This window comes from Anastrepha ludens, chromosome 2, assembly GCF_028408465.1.
Source record: "Anastrepha ludens isolate Willacy chromosome 2, idAnaLude1.1, whole genome shotgun sequence".
NCBI classification, from domain to species: Eukaryota; Metazoa; Arthropoda; class Insecta; order Diptera; family Tephritidae; genus Anastrepha; species Anastrepha ludens.
Window position 1 is genome coordinate 169,875,390 of NC_071498.1, and position 15,421 is coordinate 169,890,810.

The 15,421-nt window shown below is 34.4% G+C and overlaps 1 protein-coding gene across 1 annotated transcript in view; it reads right to left on the reverse strand.

Annotated features, from left to right (window-relative positions):
- Positions 1-1,137: 1,137 nt before the first annotated feature.
- The window catches only part of LOC128855837 (mitochondrial coenzyme A transporter SLC25A42), a 57,738-nt gene continuing 43,454 nt past the window's right edge, over positions 1,138-15,421 (reverse strand). Inside the window, exons 2-8 of the mRNA XM_054091041.1 lie at positions 6,085-6,307; positions 5,908-6,022; positions 5,654-5,842; positions 4,628-4,747; positions 4,416-4,561; positions 3,489-3,675; positions 1,138-1,783 (exon numbers count right to left, since the gene is read on the reverse strand). Coding sequence (XP_053947016.1) covers positions 1,630-1,783; positions 3,489-3,675; positions 4,416-4,561; positions 4,628-4,747; positions 5,654-5,842; positions 5,908-6,022; positions 6,085-6,301 — 1,128 coding nt within the window. The 5' untranslated portion in view covers positions 6,302-6,307 and the 3' untranslated portion in view covers positions 1,138-1,629. The remainder of the gene's footprint in view (positions 1,784-3,488; positions 3,676-4,415; positions 4,562-4,627; positions 4,748-5,653; positions 5,843-5,907; positions 6,023-6,084; positions 6,308-15,421) is intronic.

The window sequence follows — 15,421 nt, forward strand, 5'->3', positions numbered from 1 at the left end:
CTAACACATTAAGAGCCTCAATTATGGATCTTGTGCTACCATTGTTGAACATCCCCTCTATGTCGAGAAAAGCAACTTGCTTGTATTCTATGCTCCTCTCAATCGCACTTACAACCTCATGAAGAGCTGTCTCTGTGGATTTTCCTTGGAGATAGGCATGTTGAGATGGTGAAATCGTTGTGTCTGTAATCTTCTCCCTGAGATATACATCCAACAATCGCTCGAGAGTTTTGAGGATAAAGGAGGGTATTCTCATGGGTCTGAAATCTTTCGCTGAATCATGACCGTGTCTACCAGCTTTGGGGATAAAGTTCACCTTAACCCTCCTCCAGCTTTTTGGTATATATCCTAGCATAAGGCTTTTTCTGAAACAGACCTCCAGGCAAGGAATCGTCGTTTCTCGAGTGTTCCACAGCATGGCTGGGAGTATCCCATCTGGACCGGCTGCTTTATAAGGTTCAAAGTTTTTTATTGCCCATTATATTCTATCTTGGGATAGGATGTGGTTGATTATAATGGGTGACAGTTTGGATGTTTGAACACTCTCACTATTGTTCTCAATATATTCTGTGTTGCCTGGGAAATGTGTATTTACAAGATGTTCTAGTGTGTCGGCCGAGGATTTTGTCCATTCTCCGTTATCTTTCTTCAAGAAGGAAAGGCAGGAGTGTTCTTTGGATAAAAGCTTGCCTAGTCTTTTTTATTTGCAATAAAATAATGGTTTTGTTTTTTGGTTTTTTTTTCAGTTTGCAATTTATTTACCACTTTTCGAATACTTCACATAAAAAAATGTCTCAAAAGACTTATGAAACTTCAACAAATGTTGTGTTACCATTCATTTATGTATGTAAGTATGTATGCATGTATGTATAGTATGTAACTTAACTGCAAAGAGCATTATACGTATTTAGTTATAAGCATTTGAGTACTATCATATACATATGTTTGTAATATACATACATAGATAAATATCTACCAACTGATATCTTCATAAGTCCAACACATGACAACTTATTTTGCACATTCCTTGTAAAACGACAATCGTTCGAAAACCACTCTTTACTTGCACGTGTATGTATGTATGTAGGTGCCTACTAAATGTACCAATATGTAATTTTAGATGTATGTATGTATGTATATGCTGTATTAAAAAAAAATCAGTTTAGATTTATTGTCGCATTGTGCTTACTACAGTTACACATTAAATTACTCATATTTTATATTTATATAATATTAACACATATAAAAAGGAACAAAACTCGGCTCTCATCAACAAATTCGAAGCTAAACGGCTAACCGTATAATTTATATTTATTTTATATCACCTAATGAAGGAATATTTCGGTAAACCACAGATTACTCTGACCATTCCCGAACTCACATATACCTGCACATATACGTATATATATATATAAGTATATCTATTGATTTAGAATTAATAATTGAACCTTTCACGTTTACTCAAGTTTAGTTTGAATACAGCAATAACGTCTAAATATTCGTTTAGGTATAAATTCCACTTTTCGGCATTCGGCACACCGTTTAGCATTTTCAAGTAAAAAATAATTACATAACAAAATATATATAAATATATGTAAATAAAAATACGAAAAATAATAGTTGCACAGTTTAAGCATCGTATCGGCCGCGTTTCGAATGGAAAAGTTCCCTAAGCAGTTCCTTAATTAAATCGTAGGCAGAGAAGCTAATGCCAACCGCAATCGGGCCTTTGATCCAGTTCATGCTCAGACCTTTGTAAAAGCCATTTTTGATGCCTTCCTCCCTGCAAGATGCAACAAGACGATTAATTATTTAGCATCAGGCATGTATGTATGTATGTAAAGGGTGATTTTTTCAGAGCTATAGGAAAGTTTTTCAAAAAAACACACGTGAAATTCAGAAAAATGCATGAAATTTTTATTTAAATCGATAGTACAGTCCATGTAATTTAATGTTTGAAGATTATTTCATGCAAATGTTGACCGCGAGTGCGCTTCAAATCGTCCATCCGCTTAGTCCAATTTTGGCATACTCTTTCCAATGTTTCGGCCGGTATCTCACATACAGGATTTTACTGAAAAGTAATGAGCCTTCCCGCGCGGAGCGTCTGCCAAGCGATCAACCGAATCGGCTGGTGGGGGAAAATGATCGTTGGACCTTGCCCTTCCACTAGAAACCGGTCACAGTTCGCTGGCAACAGCGGTGTAGTCAACATCGCTCCGCGCGTGAAAGCTGTTTTAAAAGTGTGTTAGGATTTTGCTGTGACGAAAATGCAGCGATCGTTGGAGCAACGTTACTCGATCAAATTTTGCGTAAAGCAAACAGTTTGTACCTCTAGGAAGCACTGTAAACGCGGCATTTTACAAAGAAGTGCTCCTTCGGCTGAAAAACCGCGTCGCCCGGGTTCGGCCCGACCTCGTCAACAATTGGACCCTTCATCATGACAATGCGCCGGCGCACACCGCCGGGTTCCGGTGCTTCCCCACCCTCCCTACAACCCAGACCTGTCCCCTCCTCCGGATTTCTTCTTGTTCCCGCGCCTGAAAAGAAAGCTGACGGGGAGGCGTTTCGACTCTATCGAGGCGATCCAAAAAACTGTGACGGCCGAATTGAACGCGATTCAGGCGGATGAGTTTAAAACATGTTTCCTGCAGTTGAAGGACCGCTACCAGCGGTGTAGTGACGCTCAAGGGTCCTATTTTGAAGAATATTAGTTGTATAAGCCAAAAGGTTTAATAAAACTGCTTAGAAAAAATTAAGGCTCATTTCTTTTCAATCAAACCCCGTATAAATGCTTTAATGTTGTCTTCCAATGCGTTAATTGAAGCAGGCTTGTCTGTATAGACATGAGCTTTAACATAGCCCCACAAAAAATAATCTAAAAGCGTTATATCGCACGATCTGGGTGTCGGGTGGCCAATTGACAGGTCCCGAACGTGAAATAAAATGTTCACCGAACTCGCATCTCAACATGTCCATTGTTACGCGTGCTGTGTGCCATGTGCCACCGTCTTGCTGAAACTACATGTCATGCAAGTCAAGCTCTTGCATTTTGGGCAAAATAAAGTTGGATATCATTTCACCATTCACAGTTACGTTACGATTCGCAGCATCTTTGAAGAAGTACGGTCCAATGATACCTCCAGCCCATAAACCGCACCAAGCTGTGACCTTTTCTGGATCCATTGGTCGCTCTTGCAATTCTTCTGGCTGATCTTCACTCCAAAATCGACAATTCTGCTTATTTACGTGCCCATTGATCCAAAAATGAGCTTCGTCGCTGAACACAATTTTTCGATAAAAAAGTGGATCTTACTTAAACTTTCTTAACAGAACACTCATTTTTATAATAAAATTCAATAATTTTCAAGCGTTGTTCGTTTGTAAGATTCATGGCTAAATTGCAACACGAAACATGCGTCAGCTGCTTAAACCAACTGTTTAAAAGGATAATAGCTAAAAAATCACCCTTTATATGCAAAACTTACTTGTAAATTTTCTTCAAGGTTGAGTATATAGTGCGATATTGATCGTTGGCGCCCTTATTGACGCCCATTGTTTGCATGCGCCGGCGCACTATATCCAACGGGTAGCTCGATGTTTGCCCCGCTGCACCAGCAACAGCGCCAAATGCAAGTGAGACTAGAGTATTTGGTTTAGAGTTTCCTGTCACCTCTGTAAATGGCGGAAATAAAGTAAACATTATTAATTTGTGATGTAGCTTAAATTAAAATAAGTAATTAATTGTAAAAAATATGACTGACAGTTAGGGTTAGGTTAGCCTAGTTGGCATAGCCTTTTTGGTTCCTCTAACATCATTCCCATGACAGCCGGTTCTACGTTAACCGAATGACTCGGGTTTTTCTCCGACCAAGGGCTGCCGCCCGAGTAAACTAGCCCTGTCTAGTGAACTGTTTATCTAACATTCTTGTCATTCCACTCAGTTTCGTTCCTCATCTTTTTTCCTACACTCCTCATTTGTTTATTTTCTGTGCTGATGTCACGACCCTTGGAAAGGCACAATCTTTTATTCTAGCATTCTTGGCAGGCAGCAGCTTATTGAAGAGTGCTCCTTGAGTACGCCGCTCAACATAACAACAACATATTAGAATTGATAAACAAAGTTTGCCACCTTAGAGAACAGATTAAATTATACAAAAAAAAAAAGTTGTTGTTGTTGTTGTAGCAGCATAAACATTCCCCGTGCACATACGAGGAGTACTGCTGAAGTGACAGTCCTTGGCCGGATATAAATCCGGGTCGTTCCGGTTACGTAGAACCGACTGTCGTGGGAAAAAAAAGTGGAATCAGCTGCTCTACTACTACTACCTTAGAGGCGTGCCTTGGTTGGAATTGCTAAATCTTTATAAATAAATTCACTATTTTCTAATCAGAGCATTGCTTTAAAAACTTACCATAATATTCACGCTTAAGAGTGCCGTAGGTAAAGAAGGATACCCCCGCGTAAGGTATCACACCCAGCACGGTGGCAAAATATCCTCGATAAAGTGTACGCGGCCCTTCTTCAACCCAAATTTTAACGAAAACTTGTCGTAAGGTCCTACAAAAATAAAGCAAATTCAAATAGTATAGCAACACAAATTTTCAAAATCTACCGAAAACATACCTGTATCCAGTGTATTTATCTGTGACAGCCATGCGGGCGCGTGCCAAATCCAATGGATATGTCAGCGATTGGGAAGTTATGCCAGCCAATGATCCCGCTATAAAACGTCTGCCTTTGGTGCTGTGCAAAACAAAAGAACAGTACAAATATTTAGAGTTACTTTGAAAGTATATTTATGAAGGTTTCAAAATCACTGTTTTACCATACTCATTCTTCCTTAAAAGAAATTAAAATGGAACTCATATTCAATGTGCTAACCCACGCTGCTCTTCGAAGTTAGGCGGTGAATGTAAGACAAAACTGAACAGTGAACTGAAAGTTAGTCTTATTTGGGTGCCTGTACATTGTGGTATTACAGGCAACGAGTTAGCTGATAAACTGCCTAATGAAGGCTCTGCAAGTAAGCCACTAGGCCCTGAACCCTTTTTAGGTGTCAATTCCGCATCGATTAACTATAGAATGACGACTTCAAGAGGTCTACCCATAGAGGACGTTGGTCTGGGTTGAACTCGTGCAGAGTAGCCAAATGCTTTGTGAAAGAACCAAACAGGAAAACAGCAACCTTTCTCCTAAAACTGAGCAGAAAGAACCTGAGAATACTGGTGGGTGTAATCACAGTGCACCACGCCTGTGGTCAGCATATGGCTACCATGGGGGTCGTCGACAGCCCGATATGCCTATCCTGTCTTGAGGATGACGACACTGCAGAGCATTTTCTCTGTAACTGTCCGGCGTTTTCGAGAATCAGACGTAGGATATTGGGTTACGATATACTGGGTATGAATAAAGTTCATACTCTTCCTTTTCCGTAACTCTTAAAATTCATCAATGAATCCAAGAGATTTGTGGAAGAGTGACCTCAAACTAATTTATCCGTCTTACCACCCACTCTTTATCTTTCTTATCACTCTTTATCTATCCGGGTGTAGTACAATGGTGTCCCGACTGAGTGCTTGGACTCGTCCATCCCCCCACAAATCTAATTTAATCTAATCTGATGAGCTATAATTTTCATCTTCCACTTACTCGCTGCCATCCTTATCCACCTGTAGTATTTTGCGCCACTGTTCATGCGCCGTGAATTGTATGGCTGCGTAAGGCACAATGCGTGCCATCGTTGCTGAATTGCCCCGCCATAACGCCAAAATACCCTCCTTCTCGTAGGTATTTCGTAAAAAATTAATTGCCGCCTTGAATGAGTAGGGAACATTTTTACTGTAGAGATATTTATATTAAAATCGGGTATTAGTAGGTATTTAAATAAATATTGTGCAGCTTACCTAATTTGAAAATTGATTTTCGTGCGATCCAGCGGCGCGATAGTGGTTTTCGCTAAAGCGCCGGCAGCTGAACCGGATACCAAACTTATAAAGACTTCATCGAAAATTGTGTGGGCTGCCGAAGAGTGACTCAAAAGTTAGTTATGAATGCTAGAATTTTTACCATGTTATACATACTATTATTAGTTGTATTCGAACTGGTCACCGCCGCCAATTGATTTGTGTTCGCTTCGGCTTGACTTTGTACAGCAACTTCAGTGGCAGTGATGCCTAGTCCACCAGTGGCATTGCCAGCAACTGCAGCATTCGAGGACAATTGACTACCTGACGACGACGACGACGGCGACGACTTAAGGGACATCGCAATGCTGGGCTTCTCGAGAAGACGGCTCATTGCAAACTGAAAATAAGTAAAGTGAATAAATTAGTGCATACTCGTACAGACATATTTACTTATGTCAATTCAATTCAAGGAGCTCAGAGTTGTGACACTATAATTACTTGGTGTCAAGCAGCACAAAAATAGATGAAAAATTAGTTATGTCCATACGGCAATTAGCAGCTCGAAATTGGTGGCATTTGTAAAGCTTCATTTGTGTATGAGCGTGAAAAAGATGCTATGCGAAAATTAATATGTAATATACAACAACACATTAGAAAACAGGATATTTTGAGTCTAGGATATTTTCTAATTTGTGTTGTAGTTGTCATTTGTGTTGTAGTAAGAGAATTACTTCAAAGTAGCTGACATATGAGTGACTAACAGAGGCGGAGAGTTATAATAATTTAAAACAAACAAAAAAATTTGGATTGCTGGTTGTTGATAATAAATATTTTTTTACTTTTGCTTTATGCCCAAAAATTTAAATTATTTAATAAAAAATATTTCTTAATTTTTATTTTTCTTTCTAAATAATAAACACTTGATTTATATTTTGGGAAGCATACAAATTACTTGCCGTTTTGATAATAAATATTTTTTTTATTTTTATTGTTTGTAATTTTGTAATTTCCTAAAAATATTTTTTTTTGTATTTAAGCTTTTTGATTAATTTTTTAATTTTTTTCATATCTATTTTTGTCCAAAAATTGTAATTACTTTATTTAAATTTTTTAAGAATAATAAAATTATTTGATTTTAATTATTTCAGCTTTTTTATAATGAATGTTTTTTTAAATAATAAAATTATTTTATTTTAAGTATTTGAGCTTTTTTATATATTAGTAAATATTTTTTAAGAATAACACAATTATTTGATTTGAGAGAGATTTGAGATTTTTTATATAGTAAATTTTTTTAAGAATAATAATTGATTTTAAGTAGATATTTGCGCTTTATAAAAATAAATATTTTTTTATTTTTATTTTATATCCAAAAATTTGAATTATCTCATAGACATTTTTTTTCTTTATTTTTTTATATTCTTTGTCCCAACTTGATATATATTTTGGGAAGAATATAAAAATGGTTTACGTTTGCATTTGATCTTTTGATTGATTTTATAATTTTTTATTTTATTTTTTCCATTTTTTGTCCCTGATTTATATTTTTCAAGAAGAATAAAATTATTTGGTTTTAAGTATTTGACCTTTTTGATAATAAATAATTCTTTATTTTTGTTTTTGTAAAAATAATAATTACTTGATCTATATTTTAAGAAGAGTACAAATTATTTGGCTTTTTGATAATAAATATTTTTTTTATTTTTATTTTTTGTAATTTTCTAATTTTTATAATAATTTTTTTTTTATTTTTTGTCCCAACTTGATTTATATTTTTTGTTCCAACTTAATGTATATTTTTTAAGAATAACAAAAATTATTTAATTTTAGGTAGGCTCTCGAATCTCGTGGGTTTTCTCACGGGTCACTATGCGCAAGGAATGCATGCTGTGAGACTTGGAATTACCTCAAGTCCTTTTTGCGATGGACGTATGGAGGATGAGGTGGAATCACCTTCTCCTTAGCTGCCCTGCTCTGGCTAGGCTCTTACTTCTTTGCTGCGCTTGCTGATATAGCTGGCGTTGACATTAAAAATCTGAATCTCATTTGAAAAATCTGAATTTCATCAACAACACAAAGCGGTTGATGCAAACGCAGCACAGTCATCGACGTAATCCACACACTCTAAACTCACCCTCCTAACCATCCCAGCACCGCCCTCTCCCTGCATCCCATCGGTCTTCCTCTTTCACCTCACCTCCTTCATAATGGTACCACAAAGGACGAAACCGTTTTTCTTCGTCCAAGTGTGCTCATTCACTGCGCAACCGTATCATCCTAACCTAACCTAGGTATTTGAGCTTGTTGGTCATATTTAGTACTTATTTTTTATCTATATTTTTTGCCTAAAAATTATAATTACTTCATTTATGCATGGCAAATTTTTTTTTTAAATAAAAATATTTGGATTCTAATGCGCAACAATTATTTTTTGACTTAGTTTTTGCCAAAGAATAACGAATATTTTCGGGTACATGAAACGTTGTTTTTTTGCTAAAATTTTGCGCCTAAAGGCTAGTTCGATTAGACTGCATCAGATTGTCAGGTTTACGTAATAAAAAAAAAGAAATTATTGTATAAATTATATATTAATTTTGCAAAAAACGTCATACAATATTACAAATACAAATGCTTCTTGAATAAGAAATATAAGAGGAAATAAAAAAGAAAAGAAAAAGTATAATAAAAATTAATAAATAAATAATTGCAATAAATAAATGAAAAAAAGTATATTAAAAAAATAAATAAATAAAATAACTAAATAATATTTAATAACAAATTGAAAATAAATATAATTAATTAAATAAAAAAATAAATAATAATATTAAATTATAAAAACAATAAATAATAATAATAAATTAAAAAATAATAATAATACTAATAAAAACAATAAAAATATAACAATAATAAATAAAAAATAAATAAATTAATACATAAATCAAAAAAAAAAATACTTAATAATAATAACAAATTTAAAAAAAATAAATATTAATATTAAATTAAAAAAAAAATACAATAAATAATAATAATAAATTTATAAAGAGTAAATAGTAATAAATAAACAAATAATACATAAATAAAAACAATAAATAATAAAAATAATAAATTAATTTAAAAAATAATAATAAATAAAAAAGAAATAAATAAATAATAATAAATTTAAAAAAATAATGATAAATAAATAAAAAATAACGAAATAATAATAACAAAAAAAAAATAATAATAATTACAAATAATAAATAAACGAAAAAAATAACTAAATAATAATAATATAGATATTAAAAAAACCAATTATTTTGATTGATAGAATTTTTTATTTTGTTCTTTACGCGCTCCATTGGGGCGACGTACGACGCCATTTGAAAAAATTATAAAATTTCTGATAGGGTGATTTTTTGCAGTGTAATGAAATGAATAAATAAAAAATTTTGATGTCAGCCGTAGTGAATATTGAATATTTACTATGGTTTAATTATTACAATAAGATTCCTCGTATAAAAAGTGCAAGTTAGAGTTTCGCAATAGGAACTTAACAGGCCTCTTCTCTTTGATAAGCGTTAGCAAGTGGCGAATAGATGAAGCAACTGGTACAAATAAATCTTGGCAACGCGGGAAGAGAGCTGCCTAAATAAGTATGCGCATGCAAATTTTTCGTCAAGCCAGTTGAACAGAAAGATACCGAGCAGAGAAGTGGCGAATAGAAGGTGCCTAACATAGTTATTGCAAGCCCAAACCACGAAGTTTCGGCGCTTCACTTCACTAAATTTATTGGCTGTTGTAAGGCTGTAAGATAAAATTTTCCAACCAATAAATAATAATCCATATTTTTTAACTAATAAGGATTACCGTTCCTGGTGATTTATGATTAAAACTACGCTGAGTTATTTATTTATGTCGAGAAAGTGCTCTCTAATCTTTTCACCAAACTGATTTTAGTCAAGTGGTCAATAACGCCTTTTGCAGTTTTATAATTTATGACAATAAAAGCCAGAACACATAATAAAGTGTTTACACCGGCAGCTTTTTTTTGCATTCATCGCCGAAAAAGTATCGAGTTGCTATACTATATTTGAATATGTCCCTTTCGTCTTGTGCACAATATTTTTATTAATTTTTTTATTGCTTGATGAAGCGTCCAAACAATTGCTTTTCCCTCCAATGGTGGTAGTCCAGTCTTTGGAGTACTGATTTTGTTCGAAGCAAGAAGCCTTCCAATGTGTCTTTCATCATGTTCTTGAATTTTTTTGGTGTCCCGGCTCCTTTGTTATTCAAACTTTGCAAATATTTCATTTAGCTATTAGCAAATAGACATTTCCAGATGATTTGGCCCTCCGCCTAACTTTAAAATTTTATGTACAAATATTATTGTATACATTTCAGCTGAGAGCAATCAAATGATTCTTACCTCTTTCTCTCTCTTTGTCATTAATTTTTTTCAAATTTTCACACAATGTTTTTAAGTTTTATACTTTAAGAAAATGCAAAAAAAAAAAGGTTTTTGAAAATTCTGACTACCTCTAACCCCTTATGGCCTTAAAATATAAATAATAAATATAATACAATAAATAAAATATGTAAGCAAAATAGCTTAAAGAAATGAAAATAAAGTCTTTGAAAATATTTCACATTGTTGATTATTCCTACATTTTGATCCTCAGTGTATATATGCCAATGTTCAAGTTATATAGAATCGGTTTAATGGTTTGAAAATAACAGACAATTTGATTTCACATTTCTTGTTGGTTTTTTTTTTATTCCGCCCGCATAATAAGTTTTTTTTGCTTTCATGCAAGACTATTAAAACTCATTTTTAGTAATCTGGTAGTTTTTCTGGTATTTACGCACATAAGCATTGCAATTAGCATCACTTCTTTGGCTACGATGCACTGAATGCACTAAATAATTCAACGCACTTACACTTTGCGAGCCACTGTTAAATGCACTATCAGCTTGCGTAGCAAATGAGAGCAAATATTTTGCTGCTGAAAACATTTCGCATTTTTGAAGGTCACTGTCTGAGTAGAATGCATTCGTTAGAGAGTGTCGAGAGCTTTAGCTTTGCTGATTTGAAACAACTAATTAGGACAGCGATTAATTGTATGACGCTCAAGTGACTGGCGAATTGACATAATGAGTAAGAGAGAGAGAAAGCGAGATAAGAATCATTTGATTGCTCCCAGCTGAAATGTATACAATAATATTTGTACATAAGGTTTTAAGGTTAGGCGGAGGGCCAAATCATTTGGAAATGTTTATTTGTTGTGTTTTCTAGAACTTACAGTTTGCGACAAAGAAAAAAATCATCAAAGAAAATGTAGCTTTCGTGGTAGTGTGTTTTTTTTTTTTGGTTTTATTCTGAATTATTTTTTAACTATAATTTAAACGGCGGGGTGAAAATCCATCAAATGTCAGGGTATTCCACTTTCTTTTATTTCTTGATTATAAAATTGTACTCGTCTGTTCCGTTATTACGGCAGCTTCTTTTTGTCGGTACGTTAATCGGTAGTTTCTTTACCCATTTACGCATTTTTCACAATTTACACGTTTATACTCTTAGTTTATTTTAAGAGGTGGGGGTAGTCAGAATTAAAAAAAAAAATGGAATTTTTTTGCATTTTCTTAAAGTATAATATATTAAAAATATTGTGTGAAAATTTGAAGTGAATCCGATAAATACTTTTCGAGTTATTCAACAATTAACAACGGGCGCTCAGCAAAAACAAAATCTTTAAATGTGTTTTTCTCAAAACTATGTTTTTTGAACTGGTGATCATTGTAACTTTAAAACCGATTGGTAGAATTCAATAAAATTTATACTGCTTTTAAAAAACATAAAAAACTCATGCCTAATCAAAAAACAGTAAATTCTCGGTTTTTTTTTTCTCGAAAATCTGAAAAATATTTTCTGAGTCCACCAAAAAAAGCTTTCTTGTCCATTGATTTTAGATGAATTTCCAAGGACTTGTGATGAGGGACTTCTGGAGAAACGGGTTCCACACAAACAGCGATAACTTTTATAATTATTAATTTCTTTTTTTTTGAAATTTTTCAAGTCGAAACATGTATTAATGCTATGTTTTTATTTTTGTAAAATAAATCAATGGCCTACAAAAAAAATATTATTGAAAATCATCATTTTTTCGGACCTTTGACTACCCCTAACCTCTTCATTTTACTCGATACATCTTTGCGACCTTCTTAACGAGGAGCCATTTTGCGACTGATTATTGTGAATTAATCGGGTTTTGCAATTTCTGCAACGCCGTAATAATAAAGGAGCCAATTTAATTAAGGTAAATTCTTTTAAATATAGTTTCCACGTTTCTCACGCGATTCTTTTTCACATAAACTAGCCTTTCTATCACATCCTGAGTTCTTCTTCTTGTGGCCAACCTAGTCTTCTTCAAGAAATATCCCACGACAGTCGATTCTGCGTCAACAGAACGACTCGGATTTAGGTCCGGCTAAGAACTTTCACTGCAGCATCATTCCTCGTGCATGTATGGATAATGTTTTTCTGCTACAACAACAACAACGAACTTATTTTTTACTTATTTCTTATTTATTTCTCGGATAGTGTATTTTATGTCCGCCACTTAACTTTTACTTTCAAAATATTTCTAGTCTGTAACCTACAAACCTCCACTTTGAATGTGTCCGGCTACCTATTTTTCCCACCTAAAGCTTCGGCATTTATCACTATAGCCTGCACCCAGTCTTTTGAAGTGACTATCGATAGGGCAGCGCCTGGTAGGAGCGGCAAAGTAGCCACGCGACGTCAGACCTTGGCTTCGCTAACAGAGTGGATGTTCGTATAGGTTAGTTTTGACAACAACCCGATTCAACAATAATCCGACTGCTACTACTGCGAATCAAACCATTTGGGGCTGGGCTGAGTTCCTTACTTGTGGTTATTAACCCTCCGTTGGGCAGCCGGGTCTGGCCAGAAACGTCTTTTTAGACTTTGGACGTGAATTTAACATATTTCTATTGTAGCTAACGACTTGAGCTTCCAGGTAGCTTCCTAAAATTTTATTTCCTATCGATTTGTGGGCATAATCTTTTAAAAAGGATTCTCGAATAGGACGAAAAAATACCAGACCAGGGTGCCCAATCGAAGATTTAAAAACAATTGTGTTCAACAGGGGTTAAGGAATCACCCACCCCGATTAACTTAGCAGCCTCGTTTCCGTAGTTATTTCGAGAAGTGTTGCCCAGAGTCGTGAAAAACGGCAGGGACAAATTGGCAGCTTGACTATCGGAGCAAAATGACCACGAGCTCATGTTGTGTGTATTGACTTACTTCTGACTGAAACATTTTCGCAGAGTGTGGCGGATGGAAGTATCTTCGCACGCTTGAGGAATCAGAAAAAAGCCCAAACTCCATCCTAGAACACTCCGGCGTTTAAGTTGTGGCTTCAGACAGATATGCACATCAAATTACCTGTTACAATCAGATCCTGAGAAAAAACCCTAAAGCGACTATGAAATTATGTTTCAGATCGAAATGAAAAAGGTTTATCTGAGACGCAAATAGGATAATAATAATATGTAGTCTTCATTTACTTGTTTAAGATAAAAATTGCGGTGCCCATTACGGCCACCATGAAGACGTGTGTCACGCGGAGCCATATATCTCTGGCATTTAAGCCATATTTCTTTCCCTAAAATTTCTGAATAAAAAAGTTGGAAATTTTGATTCACTTTTCTTAAATTTGTTAACTTTTTTTTGTTATTTTGTGCGAAGTGTGGAGCTTAAAGTTATATGGTTTTTGTTGTAGAGTGCACTAGACTTTTATAAAAAAACATAAAAAATTAACATTAAATACAAAAAAAATATTTAATGTGTGCTCGTGCTCCTATTATTTTGAACCCAGCTGTATGTATGTGCATATGTCAACATATGCAATGTTTAAATATTTAAAACATTCATCAAAAAATGCTCATGGAAAAGTTGTAAAACTCGATTATCACGAATTGAAAAAATTGAATTTCAATGGCTTTGTTTTGTTTGTTATTGAATTTAATTTCTGGAAAGTTTGCTAATCTATTTTCAAGCTCAACAATACATTTTTACATATGTACATACTATATGTACATATTTAGCGTGTTTTCTTGGGCTATCCAGCTCAGTATATTACACACAGAGACATCTGGAAAGGAGACACTGGAAATTTCGTTTTGATGTTTCATTCGCGTTCATACGAGCGAAATTGTTTTCAGTAATATTCGTTGCTTTTGACGTGCTTAAATTTCAAGGGCTGATGCTGAATGTGAACCACACCTAAACGTCAAGTTATTATCGTGAGATAATAACGAACTTTTTATGGCCCGAATTGGAAGATATGGATGTGGACGATATGTGGTTTCAACCGGACGGTGCCACTTGTCACACAGCTAACGAAACAATGGCTCTTTTGCGCGAAAAGTTTGATGGCCGCATAATCTCACGTTGCGGCACGGCGATGTCAATTGGCGGCCAAGATCATGTGATTTGACACCGTTGGACTTCTTTCTTTGGGGTTATTTGAAAGAAAAGCTGTACGTCGATAAGCCAGCAACAATTCAAGAGCTAAAGGATGAGATAATTCGGCACATTAACGGCATAGAACCTCAATTATGCCTCAGCCTCATCGAAAATTTGGACCATCGGATGGAGGTGTGCCGCCGAGGCCGCGGCGGGCATTTGGCCAATATTTTGTTCCATACGTAATTGAGTCATAACAGTATTATCATAATAAAGAGAAATGAAAATAATTTGCAAAAAAAATGAGTTTTTCTTTAACTTTGCGAACAATCCACCTCTTATCAGCATCTTGAAATATTTTATTTAGTGCAGAAGCGCCCTTATCTTCTATCCTGCTTCCTTTCTATAATGTGCCCGAGAGTTGAGGAACTAATAGCAACAATTTCTGCAATTTTTCGTTGGCTTTTGCCCCCTTTATAATGACAAATAACGTCTTCCCTTTTTTCAAGTGAGGTCCGTTTTCTCATATTAAAAAATTTTAATTTTTTCAACTTTTCTTTAGAAAAATTTTTTGAGAATGACTTAAGACGCTAAGCTAAGCAAACAAAAATACATTTTACCGTTATTGTATTCTCAGAGAAAATATAAAATACACTGCATCACTTAAGCTGTGAGCATATTTTAATGAGAAAACTATTTGTTTCTATATTTTTTCAGCAAATTTTGTTTTTGTTATTGTTCTTTTTGCAGTGGTAAACAGTACTTATATATCTCATTACAAGTCGTATAAATTTTTTTAATTAAATTAAATAAACAACGAGTCATATTCTTTTTTCTAAAAAAGTATTATATTACCTGCATCAAATGAGCTGTGTGTCACTCTATATAAATCTGTGTCGTTCCGGTAACTTAGACTTGCCTACGGTAATGATTTATACCTAATAGTGTATCATTCAAATTGTCTGCCAAAAATCTCATTCATCATAAAATTCATCTATGAAATAAAAGCATTTTTAATTTGTTTCATGTAACTTGCGTTGCCAA